Below are 20,868 nucleotides of genomic sequence, written 5' to 3'. Positions count from 1 at the left end.
TTCCTCTATATTAATAGCCTCTAATAAATTTATCTTTTCCTTTAACCGCAGCCATTTGCGGTTGTTGCCAAATGTCCACAGTTACAAAGATGCAAAGAATATATCCCCTAGTACCTAAAATCAAAGGTTTCTGCAAGGTATGTGAAACAAATTATAAAGAAGCAGAAGAAAAATTACTGAATCATATGGTGTATGCAATTTAAAATTTTATTCTAGAGACAAATTGCTCTGAAGTTATTCTGCCAATTTACCCTCATGAGAGCAGTGTATGGAATCTTGCTTTCACATCCTTGCCAACACATGGTATTGTCAGACTTCTTAACTTTGTCAATGTGATGGCAAAAAATGACATCTTGCTCATTTAGGTTGCATGTCACTGATTATTACAAAGAGAATCATATTCTCATATGCTTATCAGCCAATCAAGTTTCCTTGCCTTTAAATTATTTTACTACATCCTTTGCCTAATCTAAAGTTGAAGGGCTTTTTTTTTCTTATTGATTTGTGGAAATTCTTTACAAATTCTATATACTTATCATTTGTTTTATATATTGCAAAAATCTTTTCCCATTCTTGCTTCTCTTTTAACTTTTACTTACAATATCTTCTGTCTTAAAGTTTTAAACTTTAATGTAGTCTAATTATTTTAAGCACTAATTTGTGACATGGATAAATCTGATTTTCACAATAATAATTTTATAACATAAGGTTCTTTTTTTTTTTTAAAGTGGCTGCTTCTCTTTAACGTATCAATAAAACTTCACAGTTATATACCAAGATCCAATTCATATCAGTTCCATTAAAATTTTTAAACTTTGGCAGTTACTTCCACTAGTTTTGTGTAACAGTAGTGAGTTGAAACATTAAGTTTTCATGGAATTTTAAGATGATCCCATCATTTATGGTTTAAGAGCTAGGCTCTTGCAACCTCCTCTATTCACTCTATTGGAATAGTCTTAATCATTTTAAGATTCACTTTCTACAATTTTTTAGTTTTATACATGGCAAACATGACTAATTTGCTCCAGTATACAGGTACAAATGTTTGAACTTTTAAAAATCATGAGGTTGGGAGGAGTCAAGATGGCGGAGAAGTAGCAGGCTGAGACTACTTCAGGTAGCAGGAGATCAGCTAGATAGCTTATCTAAAGACTGCAAACACCTACAAATCCAACGGGAGATTGAAGAGAAGAAGACCAGCAATTCTAGAAACAGAAAATCAACCACTTTCTGAAAGGTAGGACTGGCGGAGAAGTGAATCCAAAGCGACGGGAAGATAGACAGCGGGGGGAGGGGCTGGCTCCCAGCAAGCAGCGGAGCAACAGAGCACAAAATCAGGACTTTTAAAAGTCTGTTCCGCTGAGGGACATCGCTCCAGAGGCTTAACCGGGGTGAAGCCCACGCGGGGTCTGCGTGGCCTCAGGTCCTGCAGGGTCACAGAAGGATCGGGGGTGTCTGAGTGTCACAGAGCTTACAGGTATCAGAACGGGGAAGCCGGCTACAGAGACAGAGCCGAGGAGTGAACTCTAAGCTCGGGTTTACCTTGAACCAGTCGCAGGCTCGGTCAGCTCGGAGCGCGGCCGGAGGCCAGGGTGACGGGAGCAATTGGGTGCTGTTCTCTGGGGGCGCACTGAGGAGTGGGGCCCCTGCCTCTCGGCTCCTCCGGGCGGGAGACTGGGAGGCCGCCATCTTCATTCCCGTCCTCCAGAACTCTATGGAAAGCGCTCAGGGAACAAAAGCTCCCGAAAGCAAACCGGAGCGGATTACTCAGCCCGGCCCCTGGTAAGGGCGGTGCAACTCCGCCTGGGGCAAAGACACTTGAGAATCACTACAACAGGCCCCTCCCCCAGAAGATCAACAAGAAACGCCCGGGACCAAGTTCACCTACCAAGGAGTGCAGTTTCAATACCAAGGAGAGCAGCAGAATTCCAGAGGAGGAGAAAGCAAAGCACGGAACTCATGGCTTTCTCCCCATGATTCTTTAGCCTTGCAGTTAATTTAATTTTCTTTTCTTTTTCAATTTTTTTTCTCTTCTTCTCCTAAATTTTTTTAACTTTTACCCTTTTCTTTTTAAAGGTTTTTTTAACTAGTTTATCTAATATATATATATTTTTTTTTCCATTTTATATTTTTTCATTATTGGTTTTCTTTTTTTATTTGTTTCTTTTTTCTTTTTTCTTTTTTTATTTTTTTTCTTTCTGAACCTCTTTATATCCCCTTCCCCCACCCCTCACGATTTGGGATCTCTTCTGATTTGGCTAAAGCATATTTTCCTGGGGTTGTTGCCACCCTTTTAGTATTTTACTTGTTCCTTCATATACTCTTATCTGGACAAAATGACAAAGCAGAAAAATTCACCACAAAAAAAAGAACAAGAGGCAGTACCAAAGGCTAGGGACCTAATCAATACAGACATTGGTAATATGTCAGATCTAGAGTTCACAATGACGATTCTCAAGGTTCTAGCCGGGCTCGAAAAAGGCATGGAAGATATTAGAGAAACCCTCTCGGGAGATATAAAAGCCCTTTCTGGAGAAATAAAAGAACTAAAATCTAATCAAGTTGAAATAAAAAAAGCTATTAATGAGGTGCAATCAAAAATGGAGGCTCTCACTGCTAGGATAAATGAGGCAGAAGAAAGAATTAGCAATATAGAAGACCAAATGACAGAGAATAAAGAAGCTGAGCAAAAGAGGGACAAACAGCTACTGGACCACGAGGGCAGAATTCGAGAGATAAGTGACACCATAAGATCAAACAACATTAGAATAATTGGGATTCCAGAAGAAGAAGAAAGAGAGAGGGGAGCAGAAGGTATATTGGAGAGAATTAATGGAGAGAATTTCCCCAATATGGCAAAGGGAACAAGCATCAAAATCCAGGAGGTTCAGAGAACCCCCCTCAAAATCAATAAGAATAGGTCCACACCCTGTCACCTAATAGTAAAATTTACAAGTCTTAGTGACAGAAAATCCTGAAAGCAGCCCGGGAAAAGAAGTCTGTAACATACAATGGTAAAAATATTAGATTGGCAGCAGACTTATCCACAGAGACCTGGCAGGCCAGAAAGAACTGGCATGATATATTCAGAGTTCTAAACGAGAAAAACATGCAGCCAAGAATACTATATCCAGCTAGGCTATCATTGAAAATAGAAGGAGAGATTAAAAGCTTCCAGGACAAACAAAAACTGAAAGAATTTGCAAACACCAAGCCAGCTCTACAGGAAATATTGAAAGGGGTCCTCTAAGCAAAGAGAGAGCCTAAAAGTAGTAGATCAGAAAGGAACAGAAACAATATACAATAACAGTCACCTTACAGGCAATACAATGGCACTAAATTCCTATCTCTCAATAGTTACCCTGAATGTTAATGGGCTAAATGCCCCAATCAAAAGACACAGGGTATCAGAATGGATAAAAAAACAAAACCCATCTATATGTTGCCTACAAGAAACTCATTTTAAACCCAAAGACACCTTCAGATTTAAAGTGAGGGGGTGGAAAAGAATTTACCATGCTAATGGACATCAGAAGAAAGCAGGAGTGGCAATCCTTATATCAGATCAATTAGATTTTAAGCCAACGACTATAATAAGAGATGAGGAAGGACACTATATCATACTCAAAGGATCTGTCCAACAAGAAGATCTAACAATTTTAAATATCTATGCTCCTAACGTGGGAGCGGCCAACTATATAAACCAATTAATAACAAAATCAAAGAAACACATCAACAATAATACAATAATAGTAGGGGACTTTAACACTCCCCTCACTGAAATGGACAGATCATCCACGCAAAAGATCAATAAGGAAATAAAGGCCTTAAATGACACACTGGACCAGATGGACATCACAGATATATTCAGAACATTTCATCCCAAAGCAACAGAATACACATTCTTCTCTAGTGCCCATGGAACATTCTCCAGAATAGATCACATCCTTGGTCCTAAATCAGGTCTCAACCGGTATCAAAAGATTGGGATCATTCCCTGCATATTTTCAGACCACAATGCTCTGAAGCTAGAACTCAATCACAAGAGGAAATTTGGAAAGAACCCAAATATATGGAGACTAAACAGCATCCTTCTAAAGAATGAATGGGTCAACCAGGAAATTAAAGAAGAATTGAAAAAATTCATGGAAACAAATGGTAATGAAAATACAACGGTTCAAAATCTGTGGGACACAACAAAGGCAGTCCTGAGAGGAAAATATATAGCGGTACAAGCCTTTCTCAAGAAACAAGAAAGGTCTCAGGTACACAACCTAACTCTACACCTAAAGGAGCTGGAGAAAGAACAAGAAAGAAACCCTAAACCCAGCAGGAGAAGAGAAATCATAAAGATCAGAGCAGAAATCAATGAAATAGAAACCAAAAAAACAATAGAACAAATCAATGAAACTCGGAGCTGGTTCTTCGAAAGAATTAATAAGATTGATAAACCCCTGGCCAGACTTACCAAAAAGAAAAGAGAAAGGACCCAAATATATAAAATCATGAATGAAAGAGGAGAGATCACAATGAACACCAAAGAAGTACAGACAATCATAAGAACATATTATGAACAACTCTATGCCAACAAATTTGACAATCTGGAAGAAATGGATGCATTCCTAGAGACATATAAACTACCACAACTGAACCAGGAAGAAATAGAAAGCCTGAACAGACCCATAACCAGTAAGGAGATTGAAACAGTCATCAAAAATCTCCAAACAAACAAAAGCCCAGGGCCAGACGGCTTCCCGGGGGAATTCTACCAAACATTTAAGGAAGAACTAATTCCTATTCTCCTGAAACTGTTCCAAAAAATAGAAATGGAAGGAAAACTTCCAAACTTATTTTATGAGGCCAGCATCACCTTGATCCCACAACCAGACAAGGATCCCATCAAAAAAGAGAACTACAGACCAATATCCTTGATGAATACAGATGCAAAAATTCTCACCAAAATACTAGCCAATAGGATTCAACAGTACATCAAAAGGATTATTCACCATGACCAAGTGGGATTTATTCCAGGGCTGCAAGGTTGGTTCAACATCCACAAATCAATCAATGTGATACAACACATTAATAAAAGAAAGAACAAGAACCATATGATACTCTCCATAAATGCTGAAAAAGCATTTGACAAAGTACAGCATCCCTTCCTGATCAAAACTCTTCAAAGTGTAGGGATAGAGGGCACATACCTCAATATTATCAAAGCCATCTATGAAAAACCCATCGCAAATATCATTCTCAATGGAGAAAAACTGAAAGGATTTCCGCTAAGGTCAGGAACACGGCAGAGATGTCCGTTATCACCACTGCTATTCAACATAGTACTAGAAGTCCTAGCCTCAGCAATCAGACAACAAAAGGAAATTAAAGACATCCAAATCGGCAAAGAAGAAGCCAAACTATCACTCTTCGCAGATGATACGATACTATATGTGGAAAAGCCAAAAGACTCCACTCCAAAACTGCTAGAACTGGTACAGGAATTCAGTAAAGTGTCAGGATATAAAGTCAATTCACAGAAATCAGTTGCATTTCTCTACACCAACAACAAGACAGAAGAAAGAGAAATTAAGGAGTCAATCCCATTTACAATTGCACCCAAAACTATAAGATACCTAGGAATAAACCTAACCAAAGAGACTAAGAATCTATACTCAGAAAACTATAAAGTACTCATGAAAGAAATGGAGGAAGACACAAAGAAATGGAAAAATGTTCCATGCTCCTGGATTGGAAGAATAAATATTGTGAAAATGTCTATGCTACCTAAAGCAATCTACACATTTAATGCAATTCCTATCAAAGTACCATCCATTTTTATCAAAGAAATGGAACAAATAATCCTAAAATTTATATGGAACCAGAAAAGACCTCGAATAGCCAAAGGAATATTGAAAAAGAAAGCCAAAGTTGGTGGCATCACAATTCCGGACTTCAAGCTCTACTACAAAGCTGTCATCATCAAGACAGCATGGTACTGGCACAAAAACAGACACATAGATCAATGGAACAGAATAGAGAGCCCAGAAATAGACCCTCAACTCTATGGTCAACTAATCTTCGACAAAGCAGGAAAGAATGTCCAATGGAAAAAAGACAGCCTCTTCAATAAATGGTGTTGGGAAAATTGGACAGCCACATGCAGAAAAATGAAATTGGATCATTTCCTTACACCACACACGAAAATAGACTCAAAATGGATGAAGGACCTCAATGTGAGAAAGGAATCCATCAAAATCCTTGAGGAGAACACAGGCAGCAACCTCTTCGACCTCAGCCGCAGCAACATCTTCCTAGGAACATCGCCAAAGGCAAGGGAAGCAAGGGCAAAAATGAACTATTGGGATTTTATCAAGATCAAAAGCTTTTGCACAGCAAAGGAAACAGTTAACAAAACCAAAAGACAACTGACAGAATGGGAGAAGATATTTGCAAATGACATATCAGATAAAGGGCTAGTGTCCAGAATCTATAAAGAACTTAGCAAACTCAACACCCAAAGAACAAATAATCCAATCAAGAAATGGGCAGAAGACATGAACAGACATTTCTGCAAAGAAGACATCCAGATGGCCAACAGACACATGAAAAAGTGCTCCATATCACTCAGCATCAGGGAAATACAAATCAAAACCACAATGAGATACCACCTCACACCAGTCAGAATGGCTAAAATTAACAAGTCCAGAAATGACAGATGCTGGCGAGGATGCGGAGAAAGGGGAAGCCTCCTACACTGTTGGTGGGAATGCAAGCTGGTGCAACCACTCTGGAAAACAGCATGGAGGTTCCTCAAAATGTTGAAAATAGAACTACCCTATGACCCAGCAATTGCACTACTGGGTATTTACCCAAAAGATACAAATGTAGTGATCCGAAGGGGCACATGCACCCGAATGTTTATAGCAGCAATTTCTACAATAGCCAAACTATGGAAAGAACCTAGATGTCCATCAACAGAGGAATGGATAAAGAAGATGTGGTATATATACACAATGGAATACTATGCAGCCATCAAAAGAAATGAAATCTTGCCATTTGCAACGACATGGATGGAACTAGAGGGTATCATGCTTAGCGAAATAAGTCAATCTGAGAAAGACAACTACCATATGATCTCCCTGATATGAGGGAAAGGAGATGCAACATGGGGGGTTAAGGGGGTAGAAGAGTAAATGAAACAAGATGGGATTGGGAGGGAGACAAACCATAAGTGACTCTTAATCTCACAAAACAAACTGAGGGTTGCTGGGGGGAGGGGGGTTGGGAGAGGGGAGGTGGGGTTATTATGGACATTGGGGAGGGTATGTGCTATGGTGAGTGCGATGAAGTGTGTAAACCTGGCGATTCACAGACCTGTACCCCTGGGGGAAAAAATATATGTTTATAAAAAATAAAATTAAAAAATAAAATCAATGAGGTTGTTAGGGTCCTTTAAATGGCTCAGTTGGTTAAGTGTCTGCTTCAGATCAGGTCATGATCTCAGGGTCCTGGGATCGTAGGCTCCCTGCTCAGCGGGGAGTCTGCTTCTCCCTCTGCACTTCCCCCCAGCTCATACTCCCCCTCTCTCTCTTAAATAAATAAAATCTTTGAAAAAAGAAAAAAAAAAACATAAAAATCACTAAGGTTGTCAATGAATTAAGAGATAGTTTGACCAAAGAAGGAAAAACAATGACTAGCCCTTTTTCTTGTATGCCCTGAAGAAACTTTCAAGTGTCTTACAAAAAACTCTCTGATACAATCACAAACATAATTCAGATATAATCATAAAAGATACCAGACTATATAATATATCACAGCACTTAATTTCATCCAATTAACATATGATGAAATGGATGTAGCTCTACTAAAACTGAGTATTAGCTTACCTGATTTTACAGGTCAGATAACAACTGAGGCTCCAAGACCACCTAATACATATCATTATTTCACTCTAAGCAGAAGAGCCAGGAAACACATTTTTGCTCTCAGAAAATGGTTGCTATGTGGGATGCCTGAGTGGCTCAGTCAGTTAAGTGTCTGCTTTTAGCTCGGGTCATGATCCCAGAGTCCTGGGATCAAGTCCCACATTGAACTCCTTGCTCAGCTGGGAGCCTGCTTCTCCTTCCATACCTCCCCCTACTTGTGCTCTCTCTTTCTCTTTCTGACAAATAAATAAAATATTAAAAAAAAAAAGAAAAGAAAATGGTTGCTATGTGATTTGGAATAATTTGTAGTCTGAATTTCTTTGCCTAATTTCTTACTGTTCATACTCCATTTTGATTCAAGTTTAACAGCTAAGTTCTACATTGTCATATGAAATTTCCACCTTGAGAAGCAATATGTGGAAGTTTGGATGGCAGAACCATTAAGCATTCCCCATTCAAATGAAGGTTGACTTTCAAACAACTTTCCTAGTCTTGGGGCCACCATGTCAGAAGCCTCACCCCTCTATAAGTAATAACCTTGAAGTTCATTCTATAACTTTCCCTCTCTTGAGGGTAAGGAGCTCCCACATCCACATTTCCACAGAGTTCATGGAAAACCCTATCTAGCATATCTCACCTGGCTTCTAAAAATTTCATTGCAGCTACCCATTTATGGATGAAGAATCTTGTGCCTAATCACCAAGGAGGAATGGGCCCCCAGTACAAATAGTCAAGGTCAATCCAGGAGCCACATGAGACCGAGCTACCTCAAGGCCACTGAAGGGAAGACTTTAGGTCATACCCTTTCTCTAGAAGATCTATGACTACTTCCTTAACTTCTCTGGACACTTTGCTTCTGCGTTTGTGCACATACTTCCAACCTCTCTGTTGAACTTAAAGCTCCTTGAACAAAGAGACAGAGCCTTTTTTATCTCTCAAGTCTTGTTTTTAGATCCATGACTATTCCTGAAATATTGATGCCTTCATTCTTCCCTTCCACAAATATGTATTGAGCATTATGGTATGCCTAGCACTGTGTTGGATGTTAAGTGATAAATTAGCTAAATAGCAGTGAAAAAAAAAAAGACAAAATTTTATGAGCCTGGCATCCTAGAAGAAAAGACAGAGCAAAAGAAAAAGAAAAAAAATATTTTCAGAAAGTGCCATAAAGAAGTTAAAAAGGAAATATAATCCAGAATAATGGAGAATCGCCTTTATATATATATATAAAGGTTGGAGCAAGCTTCTCCTGGTGGTGGTGGTTAGGCCAAGACCTGAATGACCCAGAGAAGCCAACCATGTCAAAATCTAGGGAGGAGAATATTCCACGCTGCAAAAAGTTCAAGTGTAAAGACAGAAATGAAATCAACATGTCCCATGAGAGGAAGGCAGAAGTCAGGCAGTATGATGCCCAGAAGGGGAGTGGGATGACAAGGGATTGGAGAGATAGGCTGGCACAGTCCAAAAGGGCTTTGGAGATTATTCTATCATGGGAAATATGGGGAGTTCAGAAAACGGAGCAGTATTTGCAGTTTTCCAAGGTCACTCTGGTCTCACTGCAGAGAACGGATCCCAGTGGGGCCCAGTTAGATGTAGCAGTGAGGAGACACTTGTGATCACCGAGCAAAAGCAAGTAGTGATGTGGCTTGGAGAGGGAACAGCAGAGATGGTGAGAAAAGCTTAGATTTTGTTCACTTTTGAGGTTGAACCAAGATCTTCTGATAAACAGATGCAGGTGGATATTATACACAGTAATTAAAAAAGGAAAAAAGGAAAGGAAAAGCAGACAAATGAATAAATGATGTAGAATGGAGTTAATGATGTGATAGCCCAGCCTGTGGTTTATAGCTGCTGCATGAGAACTGACTGGTGTGTCAGTCAGAAATGTCAACAGTGTTCTCATTATGCCGCAAGCAACATAAACCAGACATGAATTCATCTGGGAAGGACATCCAGGGCCGGAGGTTGGGAATAATGCAGAAAACTACACCAGGGCTCTGTCTGGGGAGCCTCTTGCCAAGCAACCGTGGACAGAGAGAGGCTTCTGCTAAAGAGGGGGGTGGCCCCCAGGACTAAACAAGATGTCCACAATGAGCCTTCCCATCCACTGTCTGGTCCAAACACTGCAATGATTTTCAGAGGTCTGGGGCAAGCCGTGTTTGTCACACAAGGAATTGCAAGGGAGGACCATTTCCTGAGCCAGGTGTGGGGCTGAGCACGTCACAGGTATGGTGGCAGTCAGTCCTCATGAGCATATGAAGTTAGATACTCTTAACTTTATAGAAGCCTGAGGACCATGAAACTCAGAAACAGCATAGAAGGAACTGCAGCAATTCAGTTCCAAGGGGGTTTGGAGGAAGCAGGTGGAGGAGGTTCTCTGGCCCTCCAGAGGGAAACCAAGTCTGAAACCGGATTTCAGACTCCTTTGGAAAGGCAACATCAGCAGCTTGTGTTTGCGACCTCTATCAAAATATCTGGGCAGTCCATCAGTGAAATTGCCTTCAGGCGGCAGTGATGAACCATTCCCTGCCCAGTTCTTCCCACCTATCATCAATGCCTTGGCCCCCTCCCCTATCCCCCCACCAGGGACCCCGAATGATTTTATTCTTATTCTTGCTGCTTCATCAACCTGATCTCGCAAGTAATTCTGACAGCGCGATGGGTATGTTAATGACTCTCTGTGAGCATTGGGTTCTGAGTGTCTTCTCTTGCCAGACACCATCGATCCAACTATTGTGTCCAGTCCATAGAGCTTTACAGCAGAACTTGCCGGGGAATAAGTCAGCTTTTTGTGTCTTACGATTTTTGGCTTGTAATATCCTTCAAATGGATTCCCCGATTGGAATATCCCGCAGGCCAAGTCTTATTACTTACCCTGTGCTGCACAGTGTGCGTGCTTTATATAAAAGGTTATCAGTGTTCTTAATGCTGCACCTGAAAAGGTTTCAACTTGTCTTGCCTCCTAGGCATATTTTTACTACCTCCAAGTACATTTAACCAGAAATGCTACTGGTGACTAAAGAAGCCCCAGTTTGGAATTTTTTAAACCAAAATTAATTTCCATGTTCGCCTCTACTGGGTACTAAAGTCAAAAGCCTGCGGGACACACTATTGAAAGCTATTTGCTGGCTGCTGGTTGATTTAGGGCTCCCTCTTTGCATTCTGGAAGTGCCCTATAGCCCAAGGAGAAATATATTTCTTTATAGATGTTTAGAAAATCAACAACAGGATTATACAGGTTGAGAGAACAAATGTGTTACTGCTACTCATACAGAAGGTTTAAAGGGTTTCTAGCACAAAGCAAGGTCTCAGTGATTACAGATAAGTGTCTACTAGAGCAAACCACACATAGACTCACAGGGTGGACAGGGATCGTGAATAGAATCTACCCAACAGTCTGCATCGTACAAATGAGGAAATTAAAAACTACAAACGAGTCCATCCAAATGGGTGCCATTTAAAATTCATCATCTCTGAGACAGTGCCCTCGATATCTCTAAGGATATGCATTCTAACATTTGTCTGGGGCTGTTAGCCTCCTGCTCTCATTCCCCTCAGGGCCCTGGACCCTGGTCACTCTCATCAAACCTCCCTTCCAATTGCAGGAGTCACCATATCTTCATGGTTAAAATGACTGGCTATGAAGGGGATGCGAGTGTGTCTCCACCATTCAGTAGATGTCAAAACTCGGGCAAGTCATGTAATTGTTTTGCAGCTCTATTTCCTCATCAATAAAATCGGATCAAGAATTGCAATCATCTCACTGTCTGCTGTGAGTATTAAATGTAATGTCTATCAAACCCTTATAGGGAATCCAGCCAGGCACGTACTTAGCGCTCATTTAAGCAGAACTATTACTGTCATTGTCATCAACATGACCCAACTCCTGCTCCTCCTCGGTTCAGCACACTGTCTCTACTCCTGGGTTTACAAAGAGAAGAAAGGTCATCAGATACGAGCTCCCTCGAGCTCTCCTTGCCTTTGCCCACTAGCACCCCAATACTAGAAACCTCTTGACATCCTGCCGGCCACTCTTTCCTCCTCCGGCTGTAACCAATTCTCACTCCCATACCCAGCTCCATTCTTGGCTTTCTCCATCCACCTCTTCTGCTGAGACTGTGCTCTTCCTCAGGATGAGACATTTGCACTTCTGTCTACCTGTCTCAGAGCTGTAAGCTCTGTGAGGCCCCCACTGCTCCACTCGTGTTTCCTTATCGCCAGCGTCCAGTATAGTTCCTGGCATCCAATAATCACTCAATGAAAGTTCACACCATGAACACGTGAATGACCTTCACAGAACCATGCAGTTCATTCAATCTAATTAAATGGAACAACCATTTACTCTGCTCCAACCACACGCCAGCCACAATGGTGGCTAACGAGATTAATAACACACAGTGCTTGCCTTCTATGAGTGGTTTATCATCCCCTGAAGGAGGAAGAGGAATAGAGGATTGATGGAGGGACGGAGAGATTGATGGGGGGAGGAAGAAAGACAGCAGGGAAGAGGAGGGTAGAGAGAGATGGAGGTAGGCTAGATTAATGGCATATAGGCTAGGGTATGCATTAGGCTGCCAATAAAAGTAAAATACGAGTGTGTGTGTTTTTTTTTTAAATCATTTAATCAAATTTAAAAAGAAGCAATATGTCTGAGTTTAGCAAAATAAATCACGATTTCAACTCCAGGGAACAAACTTTGTACAGTCCTCTGACACACCTGGTTTTTTTATACAGAGACTACACTGAGACCCAGGAAGACTGTATATCAAACACAGGATTCCTTCCTCCACAGACAAGGTAAACAGTCAGATCAAATCTCCAAGGGAAGTCTTTGTAACCCTGTACACGTGAAAGTACCTGTTAGCCCATTTTTCTCCCATGTAGATTAGGAAAGAAAAAAACCCCAGAGAGATAGCTGTGTGCAATCATCATCGATTTATTACCATCTGCTTATTTTAGGCTCTTAATGTAAATAAAAAGAGTTACTCTTCTGGCTGGAGTGAATGGTCCTGATTATCAGGCAGAAACTGGGCTGTTCCTACAAGACAGGAAAAAAGAGAACTATGTCTGAAAGCCAAGAGACTCCGTGGGTTTCTAAGAAGTACTTCCATGGCCGGAAGTCAACAGTCAACAGACAACAAAGTTGCAGCAAGGTCTTCCACAGTGGTTCCAGTGCTAGCTCAAGAGACTGGTGCAGAGCAGGGGGCCTCTCTAGCCCCAGCTCCTGCCACACGAGCTTTTCCAGCATCTGGCCATGGAGCACCACCATCTTGCATGGTGCCCAGTTCCTGCAACAGAACCAGCTTCTCCATCCCAGCTCATTCCAGGCTCCCATAGCATGGGCAGCTTCCCAGCACCCAGCTTCTCCATCAACAGGAAAGCCAGCAGCACCCATCAGTCAGCAGCTTCCCCTGGCAACCTTCTGGGGCTTTTCGGTAGCAGAGAGCTTCTGATCAGACACTCCTCCATGAAAAGCTTTCCCAAACACCTTATAGGGCAGAATTCTAGCAAGTTCCAGAGAGCAGATGTCCATCAAGTTCTGCTAGAGTAGTATTATGCAGCCTCTCACTATTCAGTAAGCTGTGGTGTGCCTTCCCTAATGAATCATAGCCTTAGTGGAGATTCCTTTTGGGTATCCTATCTCAGCCCTGGAAGTAGTGGCTGCTCCTTAAATCTGCTCTTCCTGTGTCCTTTCAAGTGTTATGAATTCTACTAAACAGTTCTTCATTACTCCAGCCCCCTGGTACAGTTAATAATTGTTCATCAACTTTCCCTGTCCAAGTTACTGTGTGTCCCAGGAGCAATGAGCATACCTGGCAAGATTCTCCTTTCTAAATGCCATTCTCCAATGGAAGTCTAAGGCTGAGGCAGAAAAACACACCATGGCCTTGGAGTATCCTATAGTACCAGTAAGGAAGGAAGCGCTCACTAAACAAAACAAATAAACAAAAAACAGACCAAAAAAGGATGGGGGCACATCAAAAGGACACAGGGGTGACCTGAAATAACTCCCAATTTCCAAAGCAGAAACAATCTGAACAACAAAATCACATATATTGGCCTATAACCCAAAATTTCATATAAATATCTCTGAGTCCATACTGACACAAAGGTTGAATAAATGGGAGTAAGATGAATCTTCCTTACAGAAGAATTCCAAATAACATGTAAGGACTCCCCCTCAAAGACATGAACGTAATTCCTGCCCTTCACCCTTGAGGGTAGACTAGACATAGACTTGCTTCCAAAGCATAGACTAGGAAAAGGGAAAACAGTAACTTTTGTGGTGAAACATGGTGTACACTATGCATCAGCTAACGATGAAGATTAACCAAGTGAAGACATCATCAGTGATGTCACATGAACATAATGATACCCCGATATGATGTGAAGAGCAGAGTATTCCAGCTCGACAGTATTATTTTCAAAACCCATAACCCTAGTCTAATGATGAGAAAAAACACTAGACAAACAGAGATCAGGGGACATTCAACAGGATATTTGGCCAGCACTCCTCAAGATTGTCAAGATCAGGAAAAGCCAAAGATGGAAATTGTCATAGACCCTAGGAGACTGGGCAAACATGACAATGAAATGCAACATGGTGCCCTGGATTGGATCCTGGAACAGATAAGGGACGTTAATGGAAAAAAAACAATGAAATCCAAGGTCTGAAGTTTAATTAATAGTAATGCACTAATGTCAGTTTCTCAATTTGACAAACTGATGATAAGGTGTTAACTAGGGGAAAACTGGATGCAGGTATGGGATAACTCTCTGCTATCTTTGCCACTTTTCTATAAATCTAAAATTGTTCCAAAATAAAAGTTTGATTGAAGAAAATTTATTGTGGTTTCTCTCTCCTGATGGGACCCTGACTGATGCAAGTACCTAGTCTGATTATCAAGGCAATCATTCTACGGACCTAACAAACAGCATCCAATGTCTTCATAACCATAATCAGAGAAGGTGGGAACAGAGAAAAGGAATCCTTGAACATGAGGTCATTTTTTTTTTTTAAGATTTATTTTAGAGAGAGAGAGAGCCCATGTGCTTGCATGAGTGGGGGGAGGGGCAGAGGGACAGGAAGAGAGAATTTCAAGCAGACTCCCTGCTGACCACAGAGTCCAAAGGGGCTCGATCCCAGGACCTGAGTTGAAATCAAGAATCAGATGCTTGACTGACTTAGCCATCCAGGCACCCCGAAATGAGGTCATTTAAACTGTGCTACCTAGTAGATTATTCAAGTATGCTTTTTGTTTCAAGAGCTACTTGGCTTAGAGTAATTAAATGACACAACTTCTAATAAGTGGTATTAGAGGAACCACAGCAGACAAGGCCCAGGTAACCGTATCCAGTGTTCCAGCTCAGAAGAGCATTTGCTTAGGTGTTTGAACAAAGTGTCAGAAATGTTTTTCTCAGAGCATCTTGAAAGACCTCAGTTATCAGCCTGTGTTTACTTACGCTTTGGGTCATTACAGAGCCCAAAGTTGTAAAGAAGAGATTAAACACTGCATCAGTATTGTATTCTAGGATGGAAAGAACACGTGTCTTCAGAATTCTAGAGGCTTCATTCAAAAATCAGTACACTCTAAAAGCAAGCAACAAGTTATTTTCTAGAAAGCCTAAACTCCAAAAGAAAGTAACAGTTTGTTTTCTAGAAGGCCTGAATCAGTTCTGGACAGCCTCAAACTCATGTAGCATTTTGTTTTCTGCACATAAGCACTCAGCAGTCTGATTTCTCAGCTGTAGGCGGCTGCGGGCTCCTTAGGACATGAACTCTGAATGCGGCTACAACCATTCTATCCCACCGCTTACGTGCCCTGGCATTAGGAACAAACCTCACTTCTCAAATGAAGAATACATCCACTCCTTTCATTCCTGCTAGTTTTTACAATAATGTTATTTTTCTTCAAAATGTGTAGGCACAACTGATTTTTAAGCTGGAAAAGTTAATGAAAGCGACATTGCATTTGAGGTCAGCTGGCCAGAAAAATGGCTGTGAGCCAAATCCCACATCCCAAACATTTTGCCTCCACGGCCTGTGAACAAAATGCCCACTTTCCTCCTGATCTCCAGCAGAAGCAAAACAAAGCCCCGCAAGACAGTTATCCATTGGAATTGGAAGCCTTTCAGGGGCAGAAAGACACACACACACACACACACACACACACACACACTCCCTGTTTAAGACACAATAAAAAGGCTCTTTCACACAGAACGTTCTGTGCACAGGCAGCACAAGGACTACCCCTGGAGATGCTGTTTGTGGGACAGCCAAGAGATCACAAGCCTAAAACAAGCAGTTCTTACAAGATACACAGTAATCTACCTGGTTCCAAATATAAGCAAGAAAAAATTCTTAAAGCCGTTTTATCTAGTTAGCTTGAAATCCTTTTGGACTAGTTGTGGAAAATTGTGCAGTAGAAATGGGGATGAGTTTGTGTTGTCATGAGATCTTGCCGATTTCCTTTCTCTCAATGTAACATTTCATGCATTAAAATTCAGTTGCACTCGGACTCCCCCTCACATTTTTCAAAGCAAAAAGCAGTACGAAGAAACAGGAAGTATCCACAATTATACACGCAGCAACGAGTTAGGCAGAAAACTAAAGTTTTAACTGTGAAATTCAGAAAAGCAACTGTATTACATGACATTCCACTGCTTAATCCTCTTAATAAAGAATATGAGGTTTTAAGCGCAAACTATTTACAGTTCAAAATATTATACTAGAATTATAATTATATACCATATATATACAAATTATATACCATATTACAATTTGATTTAATATCAAAATGTTCATGAATTTTCAGTTATTACCAATATTTGTCCTCCATGTTTTCTGAGTATCATTATTTGCATCTCAGAATTCAGAGGGAAATAAATATACTAAGCATTGACCATATCAATCTTACTTCTGACTTAAAGTCAACAGGTGATACATTTTAATCACCAAGGAAGAATGCTAGATAAATCAACATATAAACATAGCAGTTAGGATGGAATAGTTATGTAACCACAAAACTGCTTTACTGAACTAAAGAACCTCAAGTCTGGACCCTACTCTGGAAAACATATTCATATTTACAGATGTATCAGCATCAGATTATTAAAATCTCCTTCTTTCCAACTACTTTTCTTTATCCTCAATTAACAACATCTACTGTTATATCAGTATAACACATATACTGATTTAATAGAAACTGTATTCCTGAGCCGGACTGGGAACCCACACCATATTCTGTACAGGGAACAAGAGGGAAACCAGTAGTTCAGGATAATCGGCAGACAAGGGAGCCCATACAGCAAAAACATGCCAAGACAGACAAGAGCAGGTGGAAACTTACCACTGGAGCAGTTGGTCCCACCCCAGCCAGGCTCACACTGACAGGTGTTTGGAGCAATGCAGCGACCGTGGACACATTTATCAGCACAGTGGGCTGTCAGAGAGAAAATCAATCAAATAAGGAAAGTTGGCACGAGAAAAAAAAAAAAAAAAGAAAAACCAACAACACAGCTGTTTCACATCCCAGTCTCAAGTATCACTTAAAAACAACATGCATGCTTGATAATTTCCTTCAATCCATTCCTTGGCCCTCTCGTAGTCTGCTGTGCGACCAAACAATTTCCCTTCTTATTTTGAGATCACCAAAAAAATTCCTTCATTTCTACTATCTAATTGTACTTCATGCCAAATTAGGAAAGAAGTTTCAAGGAAAATGGCCTAGTCCACATTTAAAAAAAAATATCAGTGATTACCCAGTATACCCTCTTTGTTTCAGGAGAAGCATACGTGGATGTAGCAACAAACCCCACATCAGGATATGAAGACTTGAGAGGCAGAGTAAATAGAGGGGTCTTCCCCTTACATGACACCTTCACTGGAAACAAGAGTCAAATTTCTCTGAGCACATGTCACTCACAACTATGACACAGCAGAACTAGACACCCTTTTTCTATTCACAAAGATATTCAAAAAATGTCACCGAGGTCTTTAGGAAGTAGTCAATCTCAACTTCTCTTTCATTAGTGAATATGTCGGGTGTGACTCACCCCATGGAAGTCAGGTTTATCACTGCAAACGTGAGCGGATGGGTCGTCTGAGGATGTCTAAAACAAAGGTCCAGAGCCCCACAGAAAACAGCATCAAATACATACCATGCTGAATGTTAGCACTGCCTTGAGTGTTAGCACCACTCACTTTGAGGACACATTCTTTTAAGTACCCGGATATAAGAGTAATTGGGAGAGCCACAAGGCATATTTGGGAGTTCAGCTATTCCAAAATTTTATGTAAGGATGGGATAAGGTATCCTATGCTTCACAGATAAGTTTTACTAATGCGTGTCTTATTATAAAAGTTAAACAGATTTACTGTCTACATGTGAAATACCAAAAAACAAAATAAACCTATCTCTGGTCCCATCAGCTCAACATTTCTGTTTACCTGGATCATTTCAGAAAATTTTCCCTTTATATTTCTCTCCTCAAGGAAAAAAAAGAATCACAATATTTTTCAATTTTCCTTTCCACTCAATGTAATGGTAAAAATCTTCCCCTGATGTTGAATATTCCTTTAAGTGATACAGGCAGTGTTGTATGAATATAGTTTATATTGTATATATAATATATATACCATGACATATATTTTATGTACATATTTATATGTGTGTACATATCTGTGTGTGTATTTTATATATTACATATTTTCTGGACCAAAAACAATAACCACTTCTAAGGTCTTTATCAAAAATATTAGACATGAAGAGATATAAGGGAAGGCATTTTAGATGAAAAGAAAGCAAAAAGAAGGGGTAGAAAGAAGTCAAATTGGAATAAGTTCTGCTTGGGTTCAATATTGGGAGCAATAGCTTTGGAAAGATACAGAGCTTGAAAACCAAACTAAGGTGTTAAGACTTTACTCTGAGAATTAACTGGGAATACTCTAATGAAATACACAGAATTATTACAACAAACCATCAGGTAGAGGACACCACAAAGGAATAAAGTGACCATAAACTTAAGGAACTAAAGGCTCACTTCCTTCACCAGAATAATTATTTAGCCCCCAGGCCATTTGGTGAGGGATGCCAGGCCAAGTGAACTTGGGACCTTGGGCCACAGTAGAGGTTATGGACACTAGCATTCCAAGGAGATGCTTAGCAACTCCCCAGTACTTGATTCATACAATCATACATTGGGTTGTAATTAAAAGCAAGCTCAGCCTGTAACATATGAACACACTGGCTTTGTAAAGCCTGACTCATGCTGTCAGGTTAAGTCAATACGTGCCAACCTCAGGATCCACTGCCTCCTACCATCTCCACACATGTGTTTGACACTGTAGATGTGCCATTCATTTGTAAGGTCATAGCCCTGTAATGTTCCTTAAAGTGTAGCTATGCACATACAAGCCACCAAACTACCATAAATGGAGCATGGAAGGGTCAACTAAATGCCACAAAAAGCTCAGGTGCAGAGTGCATATTCTGGACCACACTATGTTCTATGGTAGCACGTGCACCCCAGGACACTCCCACCTTACCAAGAACATTGGCGTCCATCGTGATATGTAAATATGAAAGTGCTTTGTCTCACTTGTCTCATGTACTCATGACATCTGTTTGCAACGTAATTGCAAACATCAGTCTTCAGACCCAAATTTATGAATTTCTCCTCATTCAAGACACTAAAACTATGTAAAACTCTGTTCACATATCTTGAGAAGTTTTTAAGAGTTGATACTATGAAAGAAGTTTTGTCTGATACTGTGCATTTAAAAGAAAGCAGAGAAATTGCATATAGTAGTTGAAGAAAAAAGCGTCACCCATCTCCTCAAATTTCAAATTTTTGAGATTGCTGGGTCATCATACAAATGCTCTCATGTTTGATTCCTGATGGAACAAATTCTGTGTTTTATGAAATGAACACCGAGAAGTCCAGTCAATTAAAATAAATAAAACAAAAATCCTGTGATGGTAATTTAAAAATCCAGATTACTTTTATAGAAGCCTCAAACTAACATTTAGCCAAAGTCTGGAGCAAACTGTCAATAGACAGTTAGCACCAAACAAATTCATCTGTAAATTAATGAGAAACTGGAAGGGAGACTCTGCTCTCCTAACGATTTTTTTTCTTAATTAAAGCTAAAGTCAATGGAATCACCTCTGAGCATTGAAGCCTCAAGTCAAGTAATTAACTAAGTGATGGGGAATATTGTTGGTATAGATTCCAAAGGGAAAGAATACAAATTCTACGGCCATACTGAAGAATCTTCCCACAACATTAGATTCTCACACAAGGGCCATGTATGCTCCATGTCCTTCCTTATCCCACCAGCTTGGACTCCCACATCTAGCAATAGCCTTCACCAAGAAACAGCTAGACCAGCAAGAGCAAAGGGAGACATCAGAAGAAAAGAGAATAAGCCATAAAACTCTATGTCCTCAAATATCTCAATTGGCCAAATTGCAGGAACACTCACTATGGTATATGTATGGACAAACACAGACCCTCTCCCAAGGACATCAGTGGACCTCAGTGCCTACTCTAGTCTCATCTTTCCTCATTTAGCTTCAGATGCCACCTACTCCAGGGTCCAAGCTTCCATAATTAACAAACTCCATGTGAGAAACCAAAGTAAGATAAAGATATCGATTTTTCCTGTAAAAAATCCCAAAGTGAACTAGAAAGAGAAAAGGAACAGCAGTCCCTCTTAACAAATGTTTAATCACTTATCACTTAGATTTCAAGAATAGGTACAAAAAAAAAAAAGAATAGGAACAAAAGATCCATTGTAAGTGTGGCTCTTGCATCAATGGAAAACAGTCACTTTATTCCCTATTGAGGTACTTTCTTCTTATTTTTAAAAGGGCAGTTATAATCAGGAAAATGCTAGCAAAAATGACCTATCAATTATGATTTATTTTTCACACCTCCCTTT

The 20,868-nt window shown here is 40.3% G+C and overlaps 1 protein-coding gene across 2 annotated transcripts in view; it reads right to left on the bottom strand.

Annotated features, from left to right (window-relative positions):
- Positions 1 to 20,868, bottom strand: part of MEGF10 (multiple EGF like domains 10) — a 266,646-nt gene that overhangs the window by 70,858 nt on the left and 174,920 nt on the right. For both annotated transcript variants that reach the window (XM_032851957.1, XM_032851955.1), the window contains one exon: positions 17,273 to 17,365. In XM_032851957.1, coding sequence (XP_032707848.1) covers positions 17,273 to 17,365 — 93 coding nt within the window. The remainder of the gene's footprint in view (positions 1 to 17,272; positions 17,366 to 20,868) is intronic.

This window comes from Lontra canadensis, unplaced genomic scaffold, assembly GCF_010015895.1.
Source record: "Lontra canadensis isolate GAN:19392208 unplaced genomic scaffold, GSC_riverotter_1.0 scaffold5, whole genome shotgun sequence".
In the NCBI taxonomy this organism is placed as follows: Eukaryota; Metazoa; Chordata; class Mammalia; order Carnivora; family Mustelidae; genus Lontra; species Lontra canadensis.
The sequence above is the reverse complement of the archived record's forward strand: the minus strand, read 5'-3'. Positions and strand labels throughout refer to the sequence as shown.